The 25,942-nt window shown below is 38.8% G+C and overlaps 1 protein-coding gene across 2 annotated transcripts in view; it reads right to left on the reverse strand.

Annotated features, from left to right (window-relative positions):
* Window positions 1–25,012, reverse strand: part of KNDC1 (kinase non-catalytic C-lobe domain containing 1) — an 83,181-nt gene extending 58,169 nt beyond the window's left edge. For both annotated transcript variants that reach the window (XM_052799395.1, XM_052799394.1), the window contains exons 1-3: window positions 24,358–25,012; window positions 19,376–19,574; window positions 15,687–15,745 (exon numbers count right to left, since the gene is read on the reverse strand). In XM_052799395.1, coding sequence (XP_052655355.1) covers window positions 15,687–15,745; window positions 19,376–19,574; window positions 24,358–24,453 — 354 coding nt within the window. In that variant the 5' untranslated portion in view covers window positions 24,454–25,012. The remainder of the gene's footprint in view (window positions 1–15,686; window positions 15,746–19,375; window positions 19,575–24,357) is intronic.
* Between the last annotated feature and the right edge of the window lie 930 nt (window positions 25,013–25,942).

The following is a 25,942-nucleotide window of genomic DNA, read 5'->3' on the forward strand; positions in this document are numbered from 1 at the left end:
TTCAGTAAAATTTATAACCAAGATCATAAGTACAAGTTTGTGTAAACATTTCAATGGTGATGCAGTACAGCCAGGAATTCAAGTGTACTGAACACTGCCCTCTCAGGTTTACAAATACATACATAAATAAAAGAATGACCAGATTTGTACATTAAATCTGGTTATACTAATGCATTTGCTATATGCTTTACTATTTTTCACCCTAGAAGGACAACTGACTCTAAGGTCAAAAGTAACTTCCTCCCCTATTTTCTCATTAAGGTGTATTATTGTCTCGAAGTTGTATGAAGGGGAGGTGACTTGTTCTGCAGGTATGCATATTTATTTACTTTCTAGTGATGCAGGGCACCTCCATGAAGGGGAGTGCAACACCACGTTATTAGGAAGTGCTGTGTGTGTGAGCATGTCGCTTGGACAGTCCCACTTCTTCCCCCTCCTCCATGGCCCCCCCAAACCAAGAAAGCATAAACTAGTGCTGAATGCTAGACCTAAAGCCTTGATTTACCCTTGGGACACATCGAGATTAGGGGAAAGGTCAGAAAAACAAACCATATGACATCTGATCTAAAAAGAAAAGCAATTACTGCAAAGCAGTAATTTCAGTCTCAAGTTCTTCACTATTCTACAACTTCACCATTAAGCAGCAGAGGTAACTGAAGACTCTTGGGGTTTTTTTGAGAATCTCAGAGGAACTCAGGCTGGAGTTGGTACGATTTTTATTTTGATTTAGCAGAAGAATGAACGCCATTCATCTATTAAAAGAGTAAGGGTTACTTCCCCCCTTACCCCTGCCTCCCCTTTACCACATTAAGCTACTATAACCCACTCAGTGTCAGTAGCCCTACTGAAATACACTGTTGACAGATTTTTTTAAAATTTTTTTTTAATTTTTTTTTTTTTTTAAGATAAAACAAGACTATGTCGGCAAAAGGATATGAAACTATGAAGCCTGAGCAAATAACCCACTAACAAGGTGATGTGAAGACAGTTATTTCTTCATACTTCCTGAAGTTACCACTACCTTCACCCATACTTATTTCAGCTGCAGCAAAGGAACTCCACCCTGGACTAATAGAGCTACTCACAAAGGAAGTACAACTCCTATTAATAAATGTTTCGAGGATGATGGTCTTACAGTCTGCACAAGTTAACTTGGTATAAAACTAACTAGGTATAAATTAACACCTTTCTAAGCCTGCCCAAGACTGAAGGCCCAAAAATGTACCTGCCTGGAGAAAAATCAATCAATCAATCTAGATTTACACTCTAGTATAGTTCAATCTGTGGAAAAAATTTAACCAAAACTCCTTCCCCAACATCCAAGAGTTTATTAAGATCGTTTTAAGTTTTGGTTTTTTTCTGCAGACTGTTTCATAAGCTTTTGAACAGTGAAGAGGAAGTATAGAGTGTACAACTTATTCCTTTACTTTGATATTAAATACTCGGTTTCAGTGAGCTATGTCATTTTGCATTTCTCAATGGACAGCATAACAGAAAACCGAACATAAAGTTAAAAAAAGAACAAGGAAACAAAGAAAAATTCTTAAAAATATAATACAGCTCTATTTAAAGAACTTTTTGTATAAATGTAATATTGTACTGTGGAAGTTTAATATAGTCAATTTTAGTAAGTTATGCATTTGATATTATCTGCAGCAAGTGACATCACCTCTGTTCCATAAAATGACTATTAAAGAAAGAAATTAATCACTCCTCTAAGAACTGAAGGAAAAAATCATGTTACGGATGTACACTATGCAGACCAAGCAATGTCAGAATACCAGATGAAATAATGCCATATACTGTGGGGACACCTTTGAATTCAGAAGGTACTTCCGAACAGAATAACCAATTTCAGCTTCCCTATACCACTCCTAACATCAGGAATGGGTAGAAGAATTGCTTTATTAGGAAAATTTGCCTTTAGACTTTAACATCCACTATATAACTGACACCAAGATTCACTGATGATACTTTAAAGATAATATATTGCTTATGTGCTTTTATATCATGTGGCAAAAGTAAGCAACACATTACATTTGTACTCTATCAGCAAATCTTGCACATTTATTCAGTATAGTGTTCTATTTATAGAAATGCTAAGGTTAACAAAGGCAGCAGCAGCAAAAAAACCTAATCTACTTATTCATTCTTAGGGAAAAAAAAAAAAAAAAGAAAGAGAAAAGCAACTAAGACTCAGCCTCCAAAACCAGATAATGTTGTAACACTTGGCATGTCCCTAACAACTCACATCAAGAGACAGGCTGTAGTCATGAAGTAAGAATTAAAAGCAGTTTACCTCAAATTGTCAACTTACTTGACACATTTCTTTTACCCTGTTTGGCATTTAGTAAACAGAATACTTCAGGGAAACTCAGTGAACTAGAATAGGGATGGAAAAGATTCTTGTTCCTGCCTCCTCCTCTTTTTGTTCAGTTCAGAAGTGGTATCTTACATGTGTCTACAGGCATCACTTTCGAGGCTATTTTATCATTTGGACATTACCTGTACGTTTAAGCATCTCCAAAAGACGTGTGTGATTCTTCAGCATCTGATTTCATCTACAGAATGTAGTGTCTATTCCAAATACACAGTGCGTAAGAAGGAACAAGACTTTATCTAGTCTTCCCTCAGTAAGAAATTTATAAGAAATAAAGTATTTCTTATAATACAGAAGAATAAGAAAGCATATTTGGATATAATCTCATTATATACAACTCAAATACCAACTCCAAAAGCAGGACAGAAAGATGGGGAACTTAACTTTGAGGGAACAAAAAATTTGCCTTCTGACGAATTTTATTCATCCATATGAGGATGGATGTGGACATTATAGGACATAAGAACAGGGAGGGCAGAGCAACATATTACCTCATCCCACTTCTTCCAATTAATAATTTCTGTTCACAGTGGAATGTAACACATATCCCCTAGTCTGCCTTTAAAAGCACAAATGCCTGAGGTGCAAGCGGACAGGCTTCCACTCCCTCCATTTTGCTGTTCTGTTTTAAAGAAGTTCACTGCATCTTTTCTTGTACAAGGGAAAGGCCAGTCTGATACTGAATGAAGAAAGATTTTTTTTTTTGTCCCCCACACAGAAAATTGTTCTGTTGAGATACTTTCTTTCCTCTGACATCCCAGAAAACTAGTTTTGAAGATGGCCATTTCAATCACCATAGTTTGTAATTGATTTCTGTGTTAAAACATTTATTGGGAACTTCAACATCTTTTCCAACTTGAAACTTTCTTTAATGTAAATCCCCGTTTTACCTTTCCCCTCTCCCAGCTCTCCAAACACCACCACCACCAACCCCACAAGAAAAAGGGGAAAGAAAATCCTACTATTTAATCAATTTCCTGAGCTAGCAGTAAACATGGTTAATATGTAAAGTAATCCAATGTAACCTTAAGTGTTCTAGCTGAACAGGAGCAATGAGAAAATGAGTTTGTGATCATCCACTAGGTGGCGTGTTCCTCAAGTTTATCATCAAATCTGCTTCTACTTAATACGTTATTTAGGCTTAGGAAGAAAATTTCACTTTCTGGGAAAGGAGAGCAAGTTGGTAAATGCAATAAATAAAGCAAATTCATAAGTATAAAATATGTACTGCTCACTAGAAGGGACTGCTCTCAGTGAAAACAATCTCACAATTAAGCTAGGGGGTTTTTTTAGTGTGTTACAAGGAAAGTAACAAATAGGAAGGGACCGCAAACAGCTTTCCTTCTCCTGCAAGACAAGCAAAAATTGATACTGTATTGGCAGTTAGGAATTTTCTTGAAAAATTAAGAGGGGTTTTTTCCAGTGAAGATTTTTCCTTTGTTTCTGAAAAAACCTCACCTGTTGTAATTCTAGCTAAGGAGAATAGTTTATGAGTTATAGGAACTGTTGCATTACAGGATAATAATATTAATAGCTGACAAATAGCACGCATTTCAAGAAAGATCCAAAAGAAAAAACCAACAACAAAACAACCTCTTCACAATTCCTAAAGAGACTCTTAAGTTAAAGACTAAATATAACTTGTTACAAAAAATACACAGACCCTGCTGGTAAGACTGCACTACAGTATCAGCTTTAAAAAGTATGGGGGAAAGAGAGAAAGTCCCATCAGGAAACTGATCTCCAGATTTGGTCTTAGAGCGTACACCTACTCTTAGCCAGAAGTTCGCAAATGTAACAAGAATTGTAGGTAAAATCATAATTGTATGCATCACTAGGAAGGCCATCATGGAAATAATGTGCCCTTTGAGGTCCTGAAAATTTTCCTTTCAGCAACAGGCTAAGGGACCTCATGTATTTCAAAGAAAAATGTGAAGGTCATAATCATACGAGTAGCTTCAAATCAAGATAAGTTCTAATACTAGAGTGGTTTCCAAGACACAAAAGCATAACAAGACTCAAAAGTGGAAAAAAAAAAAAAAAAAGAAAAACAGATAAAAATTCAAAAGGTGAAGATACGACATATTTTTAAAACGTTCAGGCTAAGTACTGGAAGCACTTACCAAGGGAGAGGACAGCTTCTGCCATCATGTTAAAATTTTATATTATAAGTGAAATACATTCAAAAAGGCTTCTGTCAGTTCCAATAAAAAGTTACTGGGCTTGCTGCATGCCATTTTATGACCATTTAACACTATAGGAAGTGAAATCAGAGAACAGTAATGATCCGCTCTGGATTTAAAATCTGCAAATCAAAAGATCAGGAGAGGAAGTAAAAGCTCCAAGCCTACACACAGAGTGTGACAGAGGCTCTGTTGTATTACTGCTCGGCAGGGCTAAAGAACTAAGCTTCTATAGGAACTCATACTTGCAGACAAACACTACAGAAAAAAGCTGACAAAAGAGCTTTTGAATAGTGACTGCATAAGCATTTAGCATATTGCAATTACGAATAATGACCATTTACATTTTGTATTCAGATTTCACTGAGTTCAGAAATGTAGGTCTTCAGCAGAACTGAAAAAGACAGACCACAATAGACCTAATACTTCCTGTAAAATATTTCTGACTAAATGATAAGCTATGGGAATAGCGTAAGACAATTCTTGGTTTTGACATTCATATCTGACCCTTATTTTACCTTGCAGTTTTTTCTTTTTTTTTATTGAGATTGATGCACATAAGTAGGTATTTCCACCCTTTCGCAATTCAAAGCATTTAAAGGTTCCATAAATGAAAGCTTCAGTGTTGTTATAAAACTCAAAGTTTTATAAACAAATTCAAGCTAATGTTTGAGAAAATTACTATTGGGAGAAAACATTTAATATTTACTTATGTCTTTTTTCAATGTAGTCACTCTAAAATACACTATTTTTTTTGCAAAAGAAAGTGAGAGGGTAATGTTCTTCAGCAACAAAATGAATGGGAAATAGCCCTATTATTTTTAATACTTTCCTTCATTACAAAGGGACTAAACACTTTTCCACATAACTGTAATTACTGGAAGGTGCTGTATTAAATATTAGCTTTTTATTCATTTGGCACTTTGGATGTGTAGATAATTAGTCTGCAGAATGTGCTAGAAGTGCTAAACCACTGTGGACTAATCACAAAACATATACTCTAGCTTGAATTGGTAGCAAATGCTGGAAAAACATTTTAAACCAAAGCTGTTCTTGCAGTTTGTCCCTTCTAACTACAGTTGCTACTCACCTTTGTCTGGAAAAATTCTTTCCCAAAAGACTTCGAAAAAAATGGGCACAAAAATGCAGCTACGGATCAGATTTTCTCAAATAATCCACTCACAGCTGAAGTTTGCAGGTATTTCCACCCTCAAATTGCCTTTTAATTTACCTAACAGCTAAGTGAAACCTTTCAAGTTTTAAAATGTTCTTAGGCAAATGTCAGTTTACATTACAAGCAAGGCTTCATAGATACAATCATCTAAAAAGTTAGCCTACAACAACATAAGGAGAACTGAACCAAGCAAAATCTAAATGGACTTGGAAAGAGCATGTATCACATATACTATGACTGAATGTTGTCTAGTCCCTACATTTTACTATGTTTTAGTTTCTTGTGACCTTTATTTATATCATTGTTTGAACTGTGGAACTCTAGTACATCACTCTAATCTCACTGTTTTGTAGTTGTGGGCTTCTTGTCTGTAATGGTTTGTGACAACTGTTTTATCTCCATGAATTTGTCTTTATCCACATGCAACCTTTTGCATCTATGTTTTGCAGCAAGAATTTCCATAGCTTACTGCATATAAAGAAGTATTTCCTCTTGTTTGAGTTCACCTGTGTTCATCTCATTGTTGCTACCTACTTCTTCATTTATGAGGGCTGGCAAATACTCACTCCATGGCTGCCGCCATGGCATACTTCACAGATTTCTAGCATAATTTCTCCCTCAGGGCATTCTCTTCCAGGCTAAAGAATATTACTCTAAGTAATTGCTTCTTTTATGAATGCTGTTTCACCATCTGGTCCTGGAAATTTATTTTACCGCTAATTTTGTCAAGTTGGTCACTAGTCTATTCTGACACACTCATTTGAGCCAATTTTTTTATAATTCCCTATAAAGAAGAGTTGCAATGTAAGAACCTCCTGAAGGTCCTACAAGATGAAAAAAATTAAATAGTTTTTGTGCTATGGCTTTCTTTGAAAAACTCTTTTGTATCTTGTTCATCTGCAATCATTGCAGACTTTGAGCAGCATTTCTGTGTTTTGATAGATTTGGAAAAAAAATTGCTAGTTTTTCAGACTTTTGTAAGCTTTTTACATACTTTTTGACTTACTGCTAATCACCTCCTTAGGCTGCTGTATACAAACTTTTTTTTTTTTTTGAGATCATGTTTGACAGGAGATATGTGGCTTTTGTTTTTTTTTTTTAAATAAATCATACAATAGGCAGTCTCCATGCTACCTGCAAACACTTTATTTTAACAAAGATATGTTTTGACTTTCCATATGGCTATGTAAAACACAGGTGACTACTGTCCACAGATTAAATTGCCAGCATCTATAGCAGTAATTAATTTGAAAGACAATATTGTCAATCCAGAGCTACATGCAGAGAAAAAAAAAAAAGTCAGAAAATACAAACTTTTCAACTGGACCTCAATATAATTTCAAGAATCTGTTACCTTAATTATTGTAGTGAAGACTGAGATATACCTTGAGCCACTGGCAACCATGTTTGTAAACATTCATTTCACTTTAAGTAGTCACATGAAGATGAACATACACAGAAGCTTGACCAAATTTAAACCATGCTATGTGCATGAAATTACTCATGTGTTTGCAGGGTGAGGATACAAATTAGGAACAGGTTTCTTACACTTCCATCGCATTTTCAGGCTCCCTTAATCAAAGATCAGCACCCCAACACAGATGAATAGCACACTAATTGACTCCTCTCCTGCAGGACTGCAGAAGTATAATTATGACAGGTAAGGAAGAACATTGCAATAAAACTGCTGGACACCTCAGAGGTTAGATAGCAAAAGTTACACACATTTATCTTTAAAGCTTCTTGAACAATGCAATTTTTCAAAAACTTCCTTTGAAACTGAGTTTCATGTGTCACAACTCTCCCTATGATTTATCAGCCATTAACCTCCTTACTTTTAAGTTACCTGCCACAGGTAATTCATTTATCACTTAATTAAACTAACACAATTTATTCCCTGTAGGTTTAGAAACAAGGAAACCTGGGAAACAGTTATATGCATGCTGAGCAGACTAGTTCTGTCCTCTCTCAACTGTATAAGATTTTTTTCATTGTATGGCAAATATAATGTTATTTGCAGTTATTGAAGTTATTTGTTTAAAAAAAAAATTATATTTTTATCTTAAACCTAAGAGAAGGTGCTTACTGGTAAAGTCTATCACTCTTTGAGCTCAGTAATAATAATTTTACAAGGAAAGTGTAACATACATATTTCATTCATGTGCTTCTTCAAAAATTGATTAGAACAGCATTCCTGGGTAAAAAGGCAACACCTGTTGCCATTGCAATTGAGAGAAAGGAGGAGAGGTTGGTTTGGGTTTTTTGGGTGGGGTTTTTTTTTGTTTGTGTTTTTTTTAAACTTGGTGAATGAGCTCAAAAGTTCAAGAATCCTGGAGTACGTATATACTAACAGGTTTATACAAAACCTGCTCCAAGTGTTCATCTAAGACTAAGTCACTTGCAATGCATTTCCCAGGAGACAAGACCCTTAGCTTCAAAAGCATGTTCTCAATTGTTCTTTGAAATGCTGTAACTAAGGAGAATGATGTGTGAGTGACAACCATTTTGCCATTATCCTGAAGGCTCTGTTGACTAAATCTCAAGCAACCTAATAAGATAACTCTACAACCATCTAATTCACAGTAAAAACTGAACTAGTCTCAAAATTTTATCTGGAGATTAGGAAGTCGTCCATTCTGCCATCTACTTCTAAGTCAATCAGTTCCTGAACCTTTCAAGAAGAAAGTGGTACTTATGCAGGTTCTCATACACTGGTGAAATGCCTCTATTTTCAGTTCATGCAAATGGTAAAGATGAATTGTTTGTCATTGTTCCAGGGAGTATAAAGTCTCCAGATCCAGCCTAGCAATGATCATGGATCTTTTAGTGACCTGAATATCCATGTAAAACAGACAAAATTAGTGAAAGAGAAATCTTTTGATATCAAGTAATGACAAGGAATAATTTTGCTGGAGGTCTTCATGTTGCCTTTAAGGGTTCAGGCTTACATTTCAAAAGCATTTTTGAGCATTCTAAAGAGTAAATGATGGAAATAAGCAGAGAGTGCAATAGAAAATTAAGTTCTGCCAGTAAGACCAGTATGATGATGGGTCCACCAAAGAAATGAGTTTGAATGGGTAGCACCAGAAACTGACAGATAATTCTACCAGGACTAAGGAAGACAACTTCATCCATAGCAGAAAAAGGCAGAAGAGTTAATGTGGAAGAAGCTGGAGATAAACAACTGATCCAAAACATTTGTGTGTCTTTAACATTAAGGAGCCTAGAGTTTTATGACACTGCACAAGCATAATAGGAGAAAACAATTTGTCCTCTCTTCCATAGATTTTTGCTCATGATGTGATCTATCTGCAAATTTATCCAACACAGCTCCTCAGGCTTCTAAAAGAGTAAACTTCAAGAACCAACTGTTTTAAGACAGAATACCAAGTCCTCTTTCACTCCCCATCTTCCCCTCACAAAACAAAAATCCTCAAATAAGCTGATTTGAAAAATGCTTTTGTGCATCAGAGGATAATCTTCCTCAGTCTCAGGGAAAATGTGTATCTTAGCTTTAATAATGCCTTCTTATAGGAACCTAATAGCTGAGTAAGGAAGAAACCTAAAATATTATGTATTTTCATTGAGCAGGTTACCTGTACAGTCAGTCATTTCTCTTCTGAGGACATTTTTCTGTCTAAGAGACGGACTACTCCTGATAAAAATAGAAGTCGGTCTGTGAAAAGTTGTGTTTCAGATTTAGAGGCAAAACTGTAAAAATACCAGCAATATGCTCAAAAAGCCAGCTAGAAAAGACCAATATGACAACTCTGCAAGCCCAACTTCAGAACTAAGCAACAAGCTGTAGGTTTTTGAGGTAATCAAATGATAAACTTTAAGTTAGTCTATACATTAAAAAAAAAGAAACAAGACTGTAAAAAAAAAAAAAATCCTGTTGGCCTCATATTCTTCCTTTGGTTAGCTCTTTGTATAAAGCAACTAAAGGGTGATACTTGCTCAGTATTAAGTTCCTGAACAGAACCTCAATTGGGCTGATGATGTAAAACAAGAGCAGGAGGATTCCATTTCCTCTTCTATAGCACAGTAGAGGTATAGGCAACCGAATAAAAGTAATTCATTTTTGTCACTGAAGGAAAAGACAGCTTTAAATAACACTCAGAAGATAGAATGGTTTAGACTACAGGAGAAGATAAGTTACCATTTGCTGATGACAAGCCTTGCTGCTGTTAGATAGAATTAGTCTCAAGAGGAGGCTACATGAAATTAAGGGAAACAGAACTCATGAAAAAAGGCACTAGGTGTTTCAAAAGACTTATTTCCCCCATCAGATAAAAACAAAACCCAAACCCCCTCTAGGAGAACATTTAAAAAGTTTTCTTTTTTCCTCCTGCACCAAGAGCTAAAGAAAGAATAGAACAGTAGAGATAATACCACAGCATTCAAAGCTACTGCTTTAAAAGATGAGGGAAATGGCAAAGGCAAGACTTCCTTTATACCTTCTGCTGTTTTGATTTGGGAGAAAGATGAAGGCTTTCGTATTTAGAGAAGGACCAACAGCTGAGATCTGAGCACTAGCTCAGTAATGATCAGCTATTGAGAAATACTGCAGTACCAAACTGTCAGCTCAGTTTTTTTCAGTAGGACCAACATATATATACACCCCGAACCTTTCCTTATTTCCTAGAACAGCAGGTTTCATCTGGCATTTCAACCCATGCATTTATATGCATATAAAATATTTGTATGTATATGGTATATATCAATCCAACTGCCTTGTCACATTTCATAGGAATAAGCCATATGAATCTTAACTATTTATTTAGTTTTCAAAAAATATGTAATATATTTTAGCGTGTCTTTTCTGTTTGCACTAGTTATACCCCTTTCTGTAGAATAGTTTATTTTTAAGGTTGTTGAAACACTTGGACTTTTTTTAATATAATATTAATCAACTATAACCCACTGAGAACTGCAAGTCAACAGCTGTCACATTCTAGCAGAGACAGGCAGTGTTCAGCCCTTTCTGGTTCTGATTCTCTCCCAGGTGGGAGATCAGCATACCCCACTCCTGCCATGACAGCAAAAAGCAAGAACAAGTTCTAGATGAGAAAACAGAGGTAAGTGTGAACTTCACTTTCTTCCCATTCTCTATCCCATATTTCCCCCTTTCCTTCAAGGTAGTAGTCAACTCTGTATCACTATTCCAGTTCTTTTATTTCTGAAAGGTTTTAATCCTGCTGCATACTGAGGTTTCTGAACTACTGCATTTTATCACCTCTAAATAATGGAAGTCATTAAACAGAAGCATTATCCAGTCTGCTTTAGATATTAAAAAAAAAAAATAGGCAGACAAGACTGAAAATTCACTTATTTCTGTTACAGAGGTTCACCAGAACAAGCAAAATTGAATAGCCACATTATTAAAAGATTATAAATGCAAGTTCACACATGGCAGACATCGGTCCTTTATCTCACTGAAAGTTCATATCTTAGAAATGTGGGGCTCTACATCAATGAACCTCTGTGTCAGACTCAATGGCAGTTTTGTGATGCAGACAAACAGCTATTTGAAACTGGTTTGAGACAGCCAATGTTTTTAACCCGAGGCAAAGTTGTACTGTAGTGATAGAAATAAGGCTATTAACGAACTGACCAATATTTAACTATTCCTGTTGTGTCTCCCATTGGTCAAATTTCACAAGTCTACACTGTACTGCCCAGGGCAAGAAAATGAAATAGGAACCACTTTCATTAGGAAAAGGTTAAAGCTCTTCCTATTTAGAGGAGGGAATCAGGACTCAGTATTGGTTTATATGGAAGAAGAGTTGTTTGATAAGCCCAGTATATAGTTAAGTAGGTCAATTTTAAAAGAAGCCTCAAATCTGTATTTTTGCATCTCAGCCTCTTAATGTTTTTCTAGAACAGAAAAATTCACATTCTATACTGCTCTCTACAATAGCATACTAGTAAAACATTACAAAATTAGAGGCTAGCCTTTATACTCAAGATGTTTCTAATTGACTTCTAGCTCAAGATTCAATGAGAACAAAAAGTGGTCAACATTTGCTATAGCAAATACAGACACACCTTCCAGCTTAGAGGAGAAGCAGAAAGTGAGATCTTCCCATCAATGCAGGCAAGTAACAGCTTCAGTCATCAGAAAGTTTTTACTGAGCACAGCCACATTACATACCTGCATATGCATTAAGAGTAAAAGGGAAGATGACAATAAATGTACTATATAGAAATTCACCTTTTCTTTGGAGTTAGTGTGGATCATAACTCTAAGTTTCTCTCCTGTTCCCCTTCCTTTCTTTGCAGCACCAACACTTAAGAGTGCCGTTACTAGGGTACAATGGTAATAGAAGTCTGTAAGGAGATAGCAAAGTTAGAGGGGAAAAAAATTAACATGAACAGATACCCAGGAGGTTCTCTATTTTAGTCCAGCGCTGTCCTAGAGACCACCGGTACCTGCTTAGCTGCCTTTTTTGCCCTTGTACTGTGACAATGCTTACACCAGGAAGAGGAGGACATAACAGAACTACCCTATTAAATGCTGCTCCAACAGCTTAGAAACACAGCCATTTCAAAGTCTCTGGAGACTTTCAGAAACTGCAATCCTTCCTCCAACCCCACAGGCTGGAACTGTGGCAGCACTAAAGTAGTCACCCGTTGGAAAGCTCAGCCACACTTTACTGTTGGCACCAAAAGCCCCTTTCACAGCTACTTCCTTCTTAACATCTTTCTCTCTAAAAAGTCTATTCTATACCTGACACTGAAGCTGACAACTCCCTGAAGGGCTAGTTTTTACCTTCCTAAGCTCAATAGTAATTGAAGTTGGTGTCATTATTCCCACTTTACAAATGGAAAGCAGGCCAGGAAACAAGACACAAATCTAAAACAGACCACGTGAAATCAATTACTTTCCAGTCCTGTGCATTGTCGTTTGGACAAAACTTCAGATCTCTTGCTATTTGAAATCCCAACTAGAAACTGAAATTTTTAACAGTGTTGTTTCAGACACCAGGACAGTAACTCATTTCAGTTTGTTTCCTGTGTCTATTACCCTTGTGTGCTTGTGAGTGCCAGCTAAGTTTAGTAACTAATTAGACTGGAGTCACAATTCCATTAGAGGTCTGGATCAGTAATTCACCAAGCAGGAAACAAAACATCTCTTGTTGAAATAACTGTAGCTTTATTTGAGGGATTTAAAAAAAAAAAAAGAGTTTGAAGAGGAAGAAGTCATCCAGTAGCTATACAAACCTCATTGTGTGCTTCCATTTTAGAAGCCACAAAATGGGTCACGCTCAAATCAAGCGAAACCTCTGGCTGACATAAGTATTTTAAAAAAGCTGAGCTTTGACACTGGAGTAACAGCTATCAAAGATCATCCTGAACATAATTAGTAGTTCCAACACTAATTTTTTTTCTTTATATTGAAATTGGACAGTTTCAATACAAACACTACTTCCCATTGTTCTCAACAAAGCATACTAAGCAGCTGCAAAAACACTCCTTTGTCAAAGAACAACTGAGTAAGGTCATTACCAACGAAGAAGCAAGCAGTGACACAAAAGATTTCACGCCCCTGTAAAAAGGGCAGCTTATTGATATAGTACAAAGAATCTTATAATACTGAGAAAGCACAAGGGTCCAGGGTTTTCTCAGAGAGATGTACATAAACCAGTGCTATTCTGCTATTGCATACTAGGAGGTTACAACTAGGGGTGAGGGGATAGACAAAAGTATCAATACCTTTGAAAAACAGAAGAACTTTAAGTATTGGCACCATGAGGGAAACAGCTAGCTTGAAAAGATTACAATATTATAAAACCCTTGTAACAAGTACATAAGAATTAACCCACTGCAGGTCTTAGAAACTGCAAAAGCAAGCAGAGGTCAGTGTGGAATCCCTAGCAGAATTTGATCTGGTACTGAAGTACTTAAAATTGAACCGAACTCTACAAGTGGTAAAGCCTCGAAAGTTCTCCAAATACTCAGAATCCCATGGTTGTCTGACAATACACACACAAATCTCAGAGTAAAACAATACACCTCTGCCTCAACAAAGGGGAAAGCCCTGGCTTTTCAGTCTTGTGCCTTGTCCTATGATGGTCAACAGGAAACAGCTGAGACAACAGGACACTGTTGTAGCACTGCTCTCCCTCCTTTGCAAGGCTCCCCAGCTTGCTAGATAAAGAAATAGGAGCAATGGACAGAAATCGGTGCACCCAGGCCTTTCCCCACTTCACAACAGGCAAGACAGTGTATGTTCAATTCCTTCCACGCAAATGTATACCTTCACGTATCTTCATCGACCTTTGCAAAAAGAGTTAAACAGTCAATGTTCAGAGCCACTCCTGACCCAAAAAGCTTTCACTGACTGTACAATTGTTGTTTGTGCTGTGCTTGGTATTGGGATCCACTGGGGCTTAACAGGCTTGCAAGTACTGCTGAAACAGAAGAGTTAAGTAATAAATCTCTACAAAGATCAGTTTTACCCAAGAGGGATACAGTGGCCTTGTATATCAGACAGAACTAAAATTTCACGTCACTTAGTATTTCCACAGTCTTCCCAAATCCCCATTTCACCTTGTCCCATCCCCTTGGTCTTTGAACCTCTTTCAGTGTATCTGTTTGCTATATGCGTAAGAGTTCAGCAACTCCTAGAGGAGGAGAAAGGGTTGAGGGGAAATGCAAGTTTGCCAGAGGAGCAAACAATTCCACAAATCTTGTGTTTCTGTGTCAAGTTTTGGAGCCTTGTTAAGGGGCAAGGTATGGAGAACATATTTATGTAAAATCTTAAGTCCAGTTTCAGAAGTACAACAAAAAGAACGAAACAAAAACCAGTCACCTTTGGATGACACTGGGACTTGCTTTCCTCACCCACATCTGAATATAAAAACAACTACAGTTGCCAAGTTTACATGCAATAGTGGTCACCTCCAAACCAACGCCCACCTGCATTGGCCCCCTGTCCCCAAACAAAGACTCCCCCAAAAACCAGCCTCGGGGTAAGGGGAAGCACAAGCACAAAATCACTAGAGCTCTGCTGGCCTATATAACTACATTAACAAAGCATAGCAACAGGGAAAAATGTTGCATCTCTAACCTTCAAAGACTGTACTACTTCATATTCTATACTATCTTCCTGCCTTATCATTCTCATCTTTCTTGTAGTATTCCGCACTTCCAAGGTTCACTTATCCTTCCCCCTCCCCCTGAGGAAATACAGAGAACTATAAACACAAGTATGAAGGCTATAACTACAAAAAGTAAAAGGTATTTGTATTGAACTGTAAAGAAACAGAATAATTTTTTTAATACCTTGACTAGAACATGTTGCTAATTAAAGCATTTGAATTATCTAAGAATACATGCCAGAAAAAATACTGTATTAAAAAAAAAGGATATTAAGCAAGCACGCAAGCGCTCCTGCAGCATGCAATGAGATGGTTGACTTGGGAGGCTAATGAATTAGTATAAACAATTTAAATCTGATTTAATTTAACAATGTAGAACATTTGTGCATTGCAAAGCAACAGATAATCATTTGTTTCTTCATTAAATCAAAGATAAAATTGCTGATTACCCTTCCATGAATTATTTTATTGAAGAGGATGGCAAACAAATTTTATATTTAGTCATAAAAGTTCATGGCTAATCCCCAAACAAGCAAATGTAACCCGTGAAGGATACCAGTGAACATAATATAGACCAGCTGTGGTTTAGGGCAACACATTATTCAGCCAAAATAGATTCTCACATTTTAACAGTTAGTGAACAAATGTTTGCACAGAAAATTAATATAGCATTTTAAGTTTACTTTTTATTTCCACAAACCATATCTAAACAGCACAATTTATTATTCACAATCTTTAAATGCATTAAAATTATACATTGAGAATGCTGAGCATTTGGTACTGCTGCCAGAAGTACTAAAACGATTAAACCCCCCTCTATTTTACAGATAAATTTATGAACTTGCCTCAAAAGTGTTACCGGTGATATCAAATTCTGGTGGAACAAAGGCACCCTCTGGATCATCTTTGAAAGCAAAAGGAAATGTGTCAGATTAGACATTAGTAGCCTTGTTTGTTCAAAAACCAAGCCAATTTGGTGATACAAATTTAATGATACACTCATATCTGATACAAAAGAAACTACGTATATAGCAGTATCTTGGTTCACTCATATCTGATGTACAAAGAACTCGTTATCCATGTTTCTAGTACTGTAAGTAAAATAAAGTGCTATTTTCAAATCTTCTGCAAGAAGATACCATACTTTTCCTACTAAGAAACAAAACTGACAAAACACTCCCAAAGAAATATATCTACTATGCCTAACCACTTCTTGCCTTCAGACATTTATGTTTGGACCAAGTTATCACCTAAGCTGGTGTGGCTCAGCTGTGGCTTGCAGGTTTGATTTGATTAATGGGACATTTCCATTCACTATTTTCCACTGCAGACCTGGGGGATAAGGGTTCAAGCAGAAAAACCAACCTGAACAGCTAATTAGCTCTTCATCTACCGGCCAGCTTAGAACCTTGACCCTTCTGCTTAGTTTGGTTTAATTATGATAAAGGAGTTGGAGGCACATTCCCCACCCATGTGCTGCTTAGCAGACAACTGAGCTACTGCAGCAGCCACTTTTAAGTGAAGAGGTGGAAGGAAGAAAGGAACATCTTAAGACAGATCGATGTTGCTGCTGCATCCAAGCATGCATGTAGTAGTATCACACTGTACTGATGTCACACAAACCCAGTAAAGAACAGCAGGGGGGTAAAAAAAGTGCCCAAAGAAAAACCTACTCTTCACGTACATATTCAACTCATCTATACTTCTGTGAAGCCAATGGATGATTGAGATCATTTACAAGCAAAGACTCCAAGTTTCCCTTCTCAACAGGGAGGAAAAAAAAAGTATGCTCACAGGTATAGCATACTCATCATAGCTTTAGCTCTAATAGAAGTTTTGTGCCTGTATTTTAGAAGTGAAATGCAAAGCTCTTTTATTGTGAAGATACTAAACTCAGTTATAAGGTAGAGAGAGCCAGAGAGGACTTTTTTCACATATTCATATATTGCAGCTACCTGGCATGGCTGACTACACAGATGCCAGTAACCAATTTACAGTTCCTCACTATGTTCCTGATTCTACTTTCCCACTGAAAAAGAGGGGTACACAACTAATTCTGCATTTCCCTCTGTGGAATTCCTGTCCAGAAGACAAATGTGCCCCCTTCCATCTGCCCTTACTTAGCTTTTATAGCTGAGTTGACGTCACACAGTATGGAATATCTGTTTGGTTCGTTTGGGTCAGCTGTCCTGGTTATGTCCCCTCCTAAGATCTTGCCCAGCCCCAGTGTGCCATTGAGGGGGGGCAAAATGTTGAAGAGACAGCTTTGATGCTGTGCAAGCACTGCTCAGCAGTAGCCAAAACACTGGTGTGTTAACACCCTTCTAGCTACCAATGCAGAACACAGCACTACGAGGGCTCCTATGGGGAGAATTAACTCCATCTCAGCCAGACCCAATACACCCCCACCACATTTTTTCCTGATATCTGGAGGGGCAGAAGCGGAAGATGATATCTGGAGGGACAGAAGATGTTTTGTCCCCCCCTCTTTCCCCTACCCCCAGACTACTGGTCCTTCTTTTAATCTCCCCACTACCTTTTCCCTTTCTTTCAACAGAACGCTTTAAAGGCTATACAAGCATATAATTTTTATCACTGGTAAAGCTCACTGTATTCTTTTAATATAATGTTTACAATGGAAATTTGTCTGATTTGAAGAGACAAGAAGATATCAGAGCCCTTGGCAGAACATCCTATTGAATGTTTGTCACTTTAGCACCACAGAACCTGCAGGAAGCAGAACACTGCTAAAGCAGAGGCGACAGGCTGTTCATTTTCTCTCACTGGCAAGGAAATCCAGAGGTTATAATTCTCTTCTGGAAGAATAAATCCACAGGCAACAACTATAGGGAAGCAAAAAGGACAACCTCCAAGTGCCTATCTAATAAACTATATTTTAACCAAATAGTAACAACATCTGAGGGAAAGGGGAAGAGAAACAGTCAAAGACACAGTGGAGTGTGTGTGGGGGAAATAGAATACATACATACCTTTTTGCATTCCTAGAAAAAACGCAACTTTCTTTAAAGAGAACTAATGAAAAGTCTCTTCCTCAGAGACTAACATGACTTCAGGGAACAAAATCTTTGTACATTTGCTTTGCATGGGAATTTGTTATCCCACATTTTAAGCACTTGAATACAGCAAATTCCTGGATCAATGGTTTGCCAGCTATTCAATTAGACTAAAACATTTAATAAGAAATTGATTTTTTTTCTTTCCCAGCTGCAAGCAAAGATCTTAGTTGAGGGGCATTTTTCATCCACCAGGTTTACTGTCTTCAACAAGTCTTTCATATACCCTTACAAATACAAAGCCAGCTTTTTTTTCTTTTTTTTAATTTCAAGTTATGACAATCTCCTTACACTAAATAAAATTGATTCCACATTACCCTGTTAACATGGAACTAAAAGATGACTCACATATAGTTGTGAAATTTAAGCACAAAAATACCACAACAGTTATGAAGATATATTTTCTTCTTTATTAATTACATTTTATGATGTTACATGCTTATTTGAAATACTACCTTTAATTCTAAAGAAGGCAACAAATATTCATTTGTTGCAAAGTTACCTTACCCCATTTTTTCTAAATACTGTTATCTAGATTTTGACTAAAAGAATGAACACTTATTCTGACATAGATTTAAAAATAAGTTAGGTTAAATAAAACATAACAAAAACCTGAATAACATGTATATGGACTAGAACTGTTCTTCCAGTTACAAGCTGACATAATTTTAAAAGGACTATAGAATAAGAGTTGTGTTGGTTCTTTTTTTTTTTTTTTGTAATATCCTGAACAGGCTTAAGACAAAGACTCTTGAGATGGGTCATGTGAAAGGGGAACAGCAACAGTAACGTGCTTTTTTGTCTGTGCTGAAATCAGAAGTCATTTTTAAAGTTAAGCATCCCTCCATTCATCTGCTACAATACCTGAAGGTCTTACATGCTAATACATGCTGGTTTTTAGCATATTAAAATTCATTTCTCAGTCACCACACTTGTTGAGTCTAAAAATCATGACTTTAAAAAAAAATAATAATCCTTTATTCAAGAGAGCGCTTTCCTTTCTAACAGTGAATCTGCACTAAAATTGCCACATTTTCTGTGGCCACAATCATCAAGATGCATTGAATGTCAGAATTCTCTAGAAATAGAACATATCCATGAAATGAGAAGAACTAGAAGAGACCAAGAACGTGCTTTACATAGGTAGAGACTTGTGCGCGCAGATACACAAATACATAACCTACTGTGTTTAAAATGAAGATAAATTACATTCCCCTGGATAAGTCTTAAAATAACTAGGAAGAATCTTCTAAGCAAACTCATAAAAGCCTTTGTTCATAAATCACAAAACTGAGCATGTGGTTTCATATGGATCTATACTCACCCATTCCTAAACAACTTTTTGTTTTCTCTTTATTTTAATCACAAGTCTTAAGACTAGAAAATAATGCTTTACTACAGTCTCTCACTATGAGTTTCCATAGTTCTAAAACAAATGGCCTGGAAACACAAATACTTACCACTGAGCTGTTCCATGAAGCATACATTGCCATTGGTGTTAAAAGCCAAAGTGTCAGGAGTGATGCAGAGCGTCTGGAAGATTGCAGAACGGGCAATGCTCTTCAGAGAATGGCAACACTCCAGGCAAATTGCCCAAATATCTTGCTCAGTAAGACAGCTATCCCGCAGTGACAAAATATCAGCAAGGGACACATTCTCCTGCCAAGATACGAGTTCATAAATTACCCCGGATTTCATGACACTATTTTGTGTATCGTAGATTACATTTGACACAATTGGCTACGAGTAACATTTCCAGCAAGTTCTCAGACTTTCTAGGACACTGATTAACACCAAGAAACACCAAGTGCATGACTTTGCTCATAACACAAAGTCTCTTAAGAAGCAGTTAACCTGAGCAAAGGTACCACAATACATTAACATCAAAAAAAGACTTACTATGGGAGCTATGTAAGTTACATAAACACTGCATCAAAGTTAGGGAAACAGACCATTCAGAGGCAAAAGCAGAGAGACTAAGTTAAAAGATTTTGTTTAACTCATGTCTCCCTTAAGCTCTCCCAGGTGCCTTTGTACAAACTACTTAAAAATTCTCTTCACAGCAGTTTTCCCTACCATCTGTGATCTAGGAAAAAATACCCTCTAAATTAGCCTGTCTTAAGAATGATGCTGTTGTGAAGTTTAGTGGTGTAGACCATTTAATAAACAGTCAAAAGCCAAACAAGCCATAGGAAAAGTGTTCTTATACTTCAATTTAAACCCAAACACTTCGGTTGTCCTAGGCCTCCCCATTACACCCAGAGCTCCTGGTGATCAACATAGTTTATGGACTTTGTTTCTGAGTTACTGTCCTAAACTACAAGTCAACTTCCTTTGACCTCGTCATCACAGTAAGGCTATGACAAGTCCAGTTCCCAAAAAAAAAGTGGCTCTAATGTGGTTTTTCTGGTCAAGATGTTCAGAAACAGTGCTTTGTTCGAAGCAGCTAGCCTTTTTATGCACATTTTTTAGAATACAAAACTAATACATTACCCATAGCTACAGAAGTAAAAAATTTTCATGAACTTAAAGGCATGACAAAAAACATACAAACAAAACATCAATTCCATCTGTAAGGAAAAATAAGCTAACAGAAAATGGAAGTATCGACAGAAGTTACTTTGCATCAAAGCTATACTACTATTAATTACGCATAATATTTTCTCATTTATATGTAGTAATTAAGACTAAAGACTGTACTTCGAATGATATTAAATATACCTTGAATTGAAGATGTAGCTGCATATTACTTAGAATATAGAAAAAAGACAGTATCTCATTCTCAGCAAAGCAGAATGTGAGATATCATAAAGCTCAGAAAACTGTAGTGGTTTAAACTTTTAATCCTTTGGAAAATACAGTTACAACTTTCTTCACATACTTCAGTACTGGAGAACATCAATGATATTTGGATTACCATTTACAGAAGGGTTAACAGTTTGTTAACATGTTTTTCAGAGACATAATTATTGCACTCATCCTTCAAACAAGGACCAATCTTTAGTCTAAAAATTTATTTTGCTTTTTGGTCAAAAGTATAATACTTTAAAAATATGAGAAAAAAACAGACAGGAAATAAAGCGCACTCACTATTATTTGGGAAACTTAACTTCTATTTTCAATATTCTAGTTTTCATCAGCCTAGAGATGGATTGATTTACTAATGGCAGCATTACTACAGTGCCTTCTAGCGCTAATCATGGACCCTGGTCTCATTGAGTTTAGTCCTACATAATAATGAACAGCAAAAGCCCTTACAGTTCAGGTACATGATACAAAAGATCTCATTTTCTCTGTGCTGCGCTAAGCACCACATGCGCAATGCTGCCATCAGATTTGGAAGGTGCATAAGGAAGTTTGTGGATCTTTATGGGGAACTTCTTCCAAGCATGAAGGGCAGCACAGAGGTTCCTGTATCTGAAAACAAACATATGACAAGGAGCTGGACCACAAACCATTAGGCTTTGAAGCTGACCAAACTGATACATAGGATGAGGATAGGCTTGGAAAGGAAAGACTAACTGCTTATTCTATAGCCAACCAAAAGCAGTTTAAAAAAAAAAAAAAGAAAGAAAAAAGAGGAAAAAGAAGTTCTATGACCAAAGCAATGAACCAGTAATTATTTTTATTGTTAACTCTCCTAGGATCATCCAGCTAGGTTACATGACAACATTAGCCAAAACTGCAAAAAAAGAATGTTTCACTAATCAAGATGCAAAATTATGAGAGTTTCATCTGTGCATATGGACAAGAAAGGCTCAATTTAGAGATTATGTGAAATAAATAAAAACTGCAACCTTTAACACAGCCTCAATATCAAATTCCAGTCACTATCAGGACTTGATAGAACTTCTTTTGAGTCAAGCTTTGAGGTTGAGCTCTACAGCAGATATTAATCGTCACTAGCAATATCTACAGTTTAAACCTACAAGACCATCTTTGTCTTGTGGTTATTTGGGGAGTAGAAAAAAAGATGATGGTGATCTCATGTCGCACGAACTTATCTTCCTTCCAAGGGATGGGAAAGTTAGGTAATACAGGAAAAAAAACAAAGGAAAAAGGAAAAAAGAAAAAAAGGCCTATGAATGTTCAGTGGCTTCCAACAGCAATGGATGGCTAGATGAAGATAAACAACAAAGCAAAACACCACCACCATCACACAGCAAGCCCTCCTCTTTCCAATGCTCCAGGACACAAAGTTATTTACTTCACAGAAACCAGGTATTTCTCAAATGACCACACTATCTTGACCTTAGTTATTAAAGTGGCTATTGTGGCAAAGCAAGGCCTTTGGAGAGAGTGAAGCATTGAAAACACCGAGACATGCATTTGACTAGTTTGCATCCCCAAAGCAACATGGAAACAAAGTTTTCACTGTGGGGAAAAAAAAAAATCCTTTTAAGACTGTTAACACAGGAGTTTCTGGCAAGCTGAAGCTTCTGGTGAGCCACGACTTTAGTACTTTGGACCACTGAAAGTTGGTTCGCTTAAATTACAGGAAAACTCGAGTGTGTTACATAACAGAGATGCTGATGCCTTTTCTCTCTTGTCTCATTATCAGTAAAAGGCACTTGCAAAAGCAATTACTGTTTAATAACTATGAAAAGTGAACTGGTCAGACAACCATGCTTTAATTATTCACTTTAGTTCTCAATTTTCCCTTATATTTTCTTCAGAAAGTATAAAACAGTTCAGTAGCATATGTAATTAAGCAGAGGAAGAGAGAACAGGAGGAGAAAACAAATTAATTTGCCACAGACAGCATCTTAAAAAATTTGAAATTAAATATTAAAGTGTGAGATGAAGAAAGCCCTAGTAAAGAAAGGCATTTGAAATATATCCTCATCCTCAGTATTTCCTACTCTTCAGCTCAGGCAGCTTCTTGCTTCACATATTGGCTTTTGTAAACCACATACATCGGACACGAACCTCATTCCTTATACTACGTACAGTGATGAGAAGCACAGGCTCCACTAAATGACTAAGCAGCTGAGAGTTGGGTACATCAGCATTCACAGCTTTCTGGCACCTAAGTCTTTTTGCCAAGATAATTCACACAAGCTTCAAAACAATCTATTCCAGAATCATGGAAAACATGGCAAACACCATTCATTAAATTCATCTCATTTGAAGAAAAACACTGGGTTGCCTGGGTAAGCTCACCGAGTACTCTTGAAAGCAGCCCTTTTTTATTAACTTCTCTAATCACCAGGTGATATGTCATGCTCATTCTCCCAACAAGAATATTGAAAATATTCATGTGCCTGGAATAACTAAATAGAAGGGACTAGTGGGAATCCACAGTCCAAGTATATATTGAGCAGGTGAGAAAAATGGGCTCAGGTCTTCCTCACACAGAAGAGTGACCCTCAGCCTTCTCCCATCCTGAAGAAATACTCTAAATATTTAAACTAACCTGTAAAAAGGAGGCCACTACCACCTTCTTTCTATATTTTGCATGGGCCAGCCCGAGAGGGCCTACTACACAGAACACTACAGATGATGTGAGGAAGAGCCAAACTGCTGAGCCATTAGATGTCTTACGAAAGCTGGAAGGGACTTTTCATTTTCAAACTCACTTTTAAATCCTGGTTCAACTTGGGTTCTTGAGATAGCAAGTAAAAAAGTTTGCAAGATCTGGTTTGGGGAACAGGTGGCTCACACACGGTTCACCCAACTTTTACTTAGAAGAAACCCCAAAACATTTCGCCCAAATGTTCACTAGGGGGTAAGGAACACACTTCACATGGAAAGATACAAAGAAAGATGAGCAACAGCAATAAAAAGCATGTGCAAACCCACATACAAATTGAGACAAATGTGACAACAGAACTGGGTTTAGCTACAGGTTATTTGACATAACAACTGAACAAACAGATTTAAGTTTGGGGTTTTTTTTCCTTTTTTATTTCCCAGTGACAAAGGCCTTTTTACACAGGGCAGCAAGAAATGGCTGTACAAAAATCTGGTTGGCCGCTACTGGAAACACTTTGCCCATGTAATTAATTTCCCTTTATCAGGTGCGACAAGGACACGTACATGCCAACTGCAGCATTAACCCACGGCTACGACAGGAGTTAGGACACACTCCACACTCGAGGACCATGACTTTGCTGTTGTGTGGAGAAGGTGCACGGGGATGGACTAAGCCCAACTTGGTAGCTGGGATCACTGGACAGGAGAAAGCGGGGAACCCGCGGTGAACACAGGGAAAGCGAACGGCTACGTCGACGCGGCCTGGCCGCTCCCGGCGGGGCGGGTGAGCCCCCGGGCTCCAGTCGTCTCCGGGGCCCGGCGCGGCCGGCAGGCTGCCCTCATAGCGCGGGCGGAAGGAAGGAGACGCCGCGGGTGGCGGGGGGGCCGCGGGCCTCCCCTGAGGCCGCCTCACCACAGGTGAGCGCAAGGGCGGCGGCGGCTCCGTCCCCGCACCTGCCTCACTCACCTCATCCTCCAGCAGCGTCGGCAGAGGCTCGAAGTCGTAGCAGTTCACCTCCTCCTCCTCATAAAACACGTCCTCTGCAGAGCCAACAGCCTCCATTCCGCCCGGCGAGGGAGCAGAGGCTTCACCCCCGCAGCCTCCCTACGCGCCCGGAGCACGGCCCTCGGCCGCAGCGCATCCCCACACCCGCCTGCGGGCTGCCCCCGGCGGCGACCCCCACGGCGCCGGGCCCGCCCGTCCCGCTTTAACCCCTTCCCCTCCCGGCGGGGCCCGGCCGCGGCCCGCCGCCGCCCGCTTAAGCCCTCGGCTGGGGCAGCGCTGCCATGGCAACGCGGCCCGCCGCCGCCTCGCCCGCGCGGCGCGGCCTCACTGCGGCGGCTCCCGCCCTCCTGCGTCGTCGGCGCCCGCCCCCCCCGCCCCTCACCCCGGCGCGGCCCGGGGCGTCCCCGAGAGTCACCGGGGGCCGGCCGCGAGTCCCGGCGCGTAGCCCGCGCCCGCTTCTCCCCGCTCGCGGTGGACTCCCGTCAAGACGGCGATGGCGTGGCGGTGGGCCCTGAGGGGCGCGCCCGCCGCAGTGCCAGCTGCGGCCGCCGGGGCCCCGCGGGAGCCGGGGCCGGTCCCCGGCCGGCTGCGCTCTCCGGGCGAACGGGGGCGGCGGGAGGGAGGGCGGGCTAGTGAGGGGCCGGGGCGGCGGCGTTGCCTGGCGCCCGAGGTACTGGGAGTCGGTACGGCCGGAGAGCTGCTCCCGCCGGCGAACGATTTCCTCCCGTGAGGGGCACCTCGGGTAAGCTTAAATCCCCGCCCTGCCTGCCCGTGTGCCTCGGCCTCGTTTTATCGTCACCGGGTCCGCAAATCACTGGTTTTACTGGATAAACCACAGCGTTTAAAATTAGGCAGGTGACCATGTATTTGCATGATCGTGGCCAGAACTCCTGACGCAGTTCATAACAAGCACAAACAAAACCAGTCCAGTATTGCCAACTTTCTTTTCATTAGCCCTAGCCCATTTTTGCTATCCACAGGGTTTAGGGTGCCTAAAATAACTTAACATTAAGACTCCCTTTGAAATTGAAGGTTCAAGATGAAGGATTCCTTCAAAAGTACCACCTGCGTAGGCACGTTTTTGTTTCAAGTAAACCCCATTGTAAACTGCAAATGGTGGTGTGTAAACAGGCAGTGGCCATTCCCCTTTCTGCCTGGGAAGGGGAATCTGCATTCGGTAACGGACAGGTAACTGTGTGCTGCACGAACCCCTGAACAGGTGTCTCATGATTTAACTTTAAGCATGCATGCTTCTGCAGGAGGTAGAAATACACGGACGCCTGTAAAGTTGAAAGCAAATGACAGACGACCCTTTATTGCTAAAACACACACATATTTATAATCACATATTCTGCAGTCATTGTACACGCGCCCAAGCATAGAATATGATTGGTTATACCATCTCTGTACACGCGCATAAACATAAGGCATAATTGGTTATACCATCTCCGTACACGCGCATAAACATAAGGCATAATTGGTTATACCATCTAAAACATGCGAAACTTGTCTCAGTCTAATTGGTCAAGATAAACTGCTGAATTGA

This window comes from Harpia harpyja, chromosome 10 (assembly GCF_026419915.1).
Source record: "Harpia harpyja isolate bHarHar1 chromosome 10, bHarHar1 primary haplotype, whole genome shotgun sequence".
Classification (NCBI taxonomy): Eukaryota; Metazoa; Chordata; class Aves; order Accipitriformes; family Accipitridae; genus Harpia; species Harpia harpyja.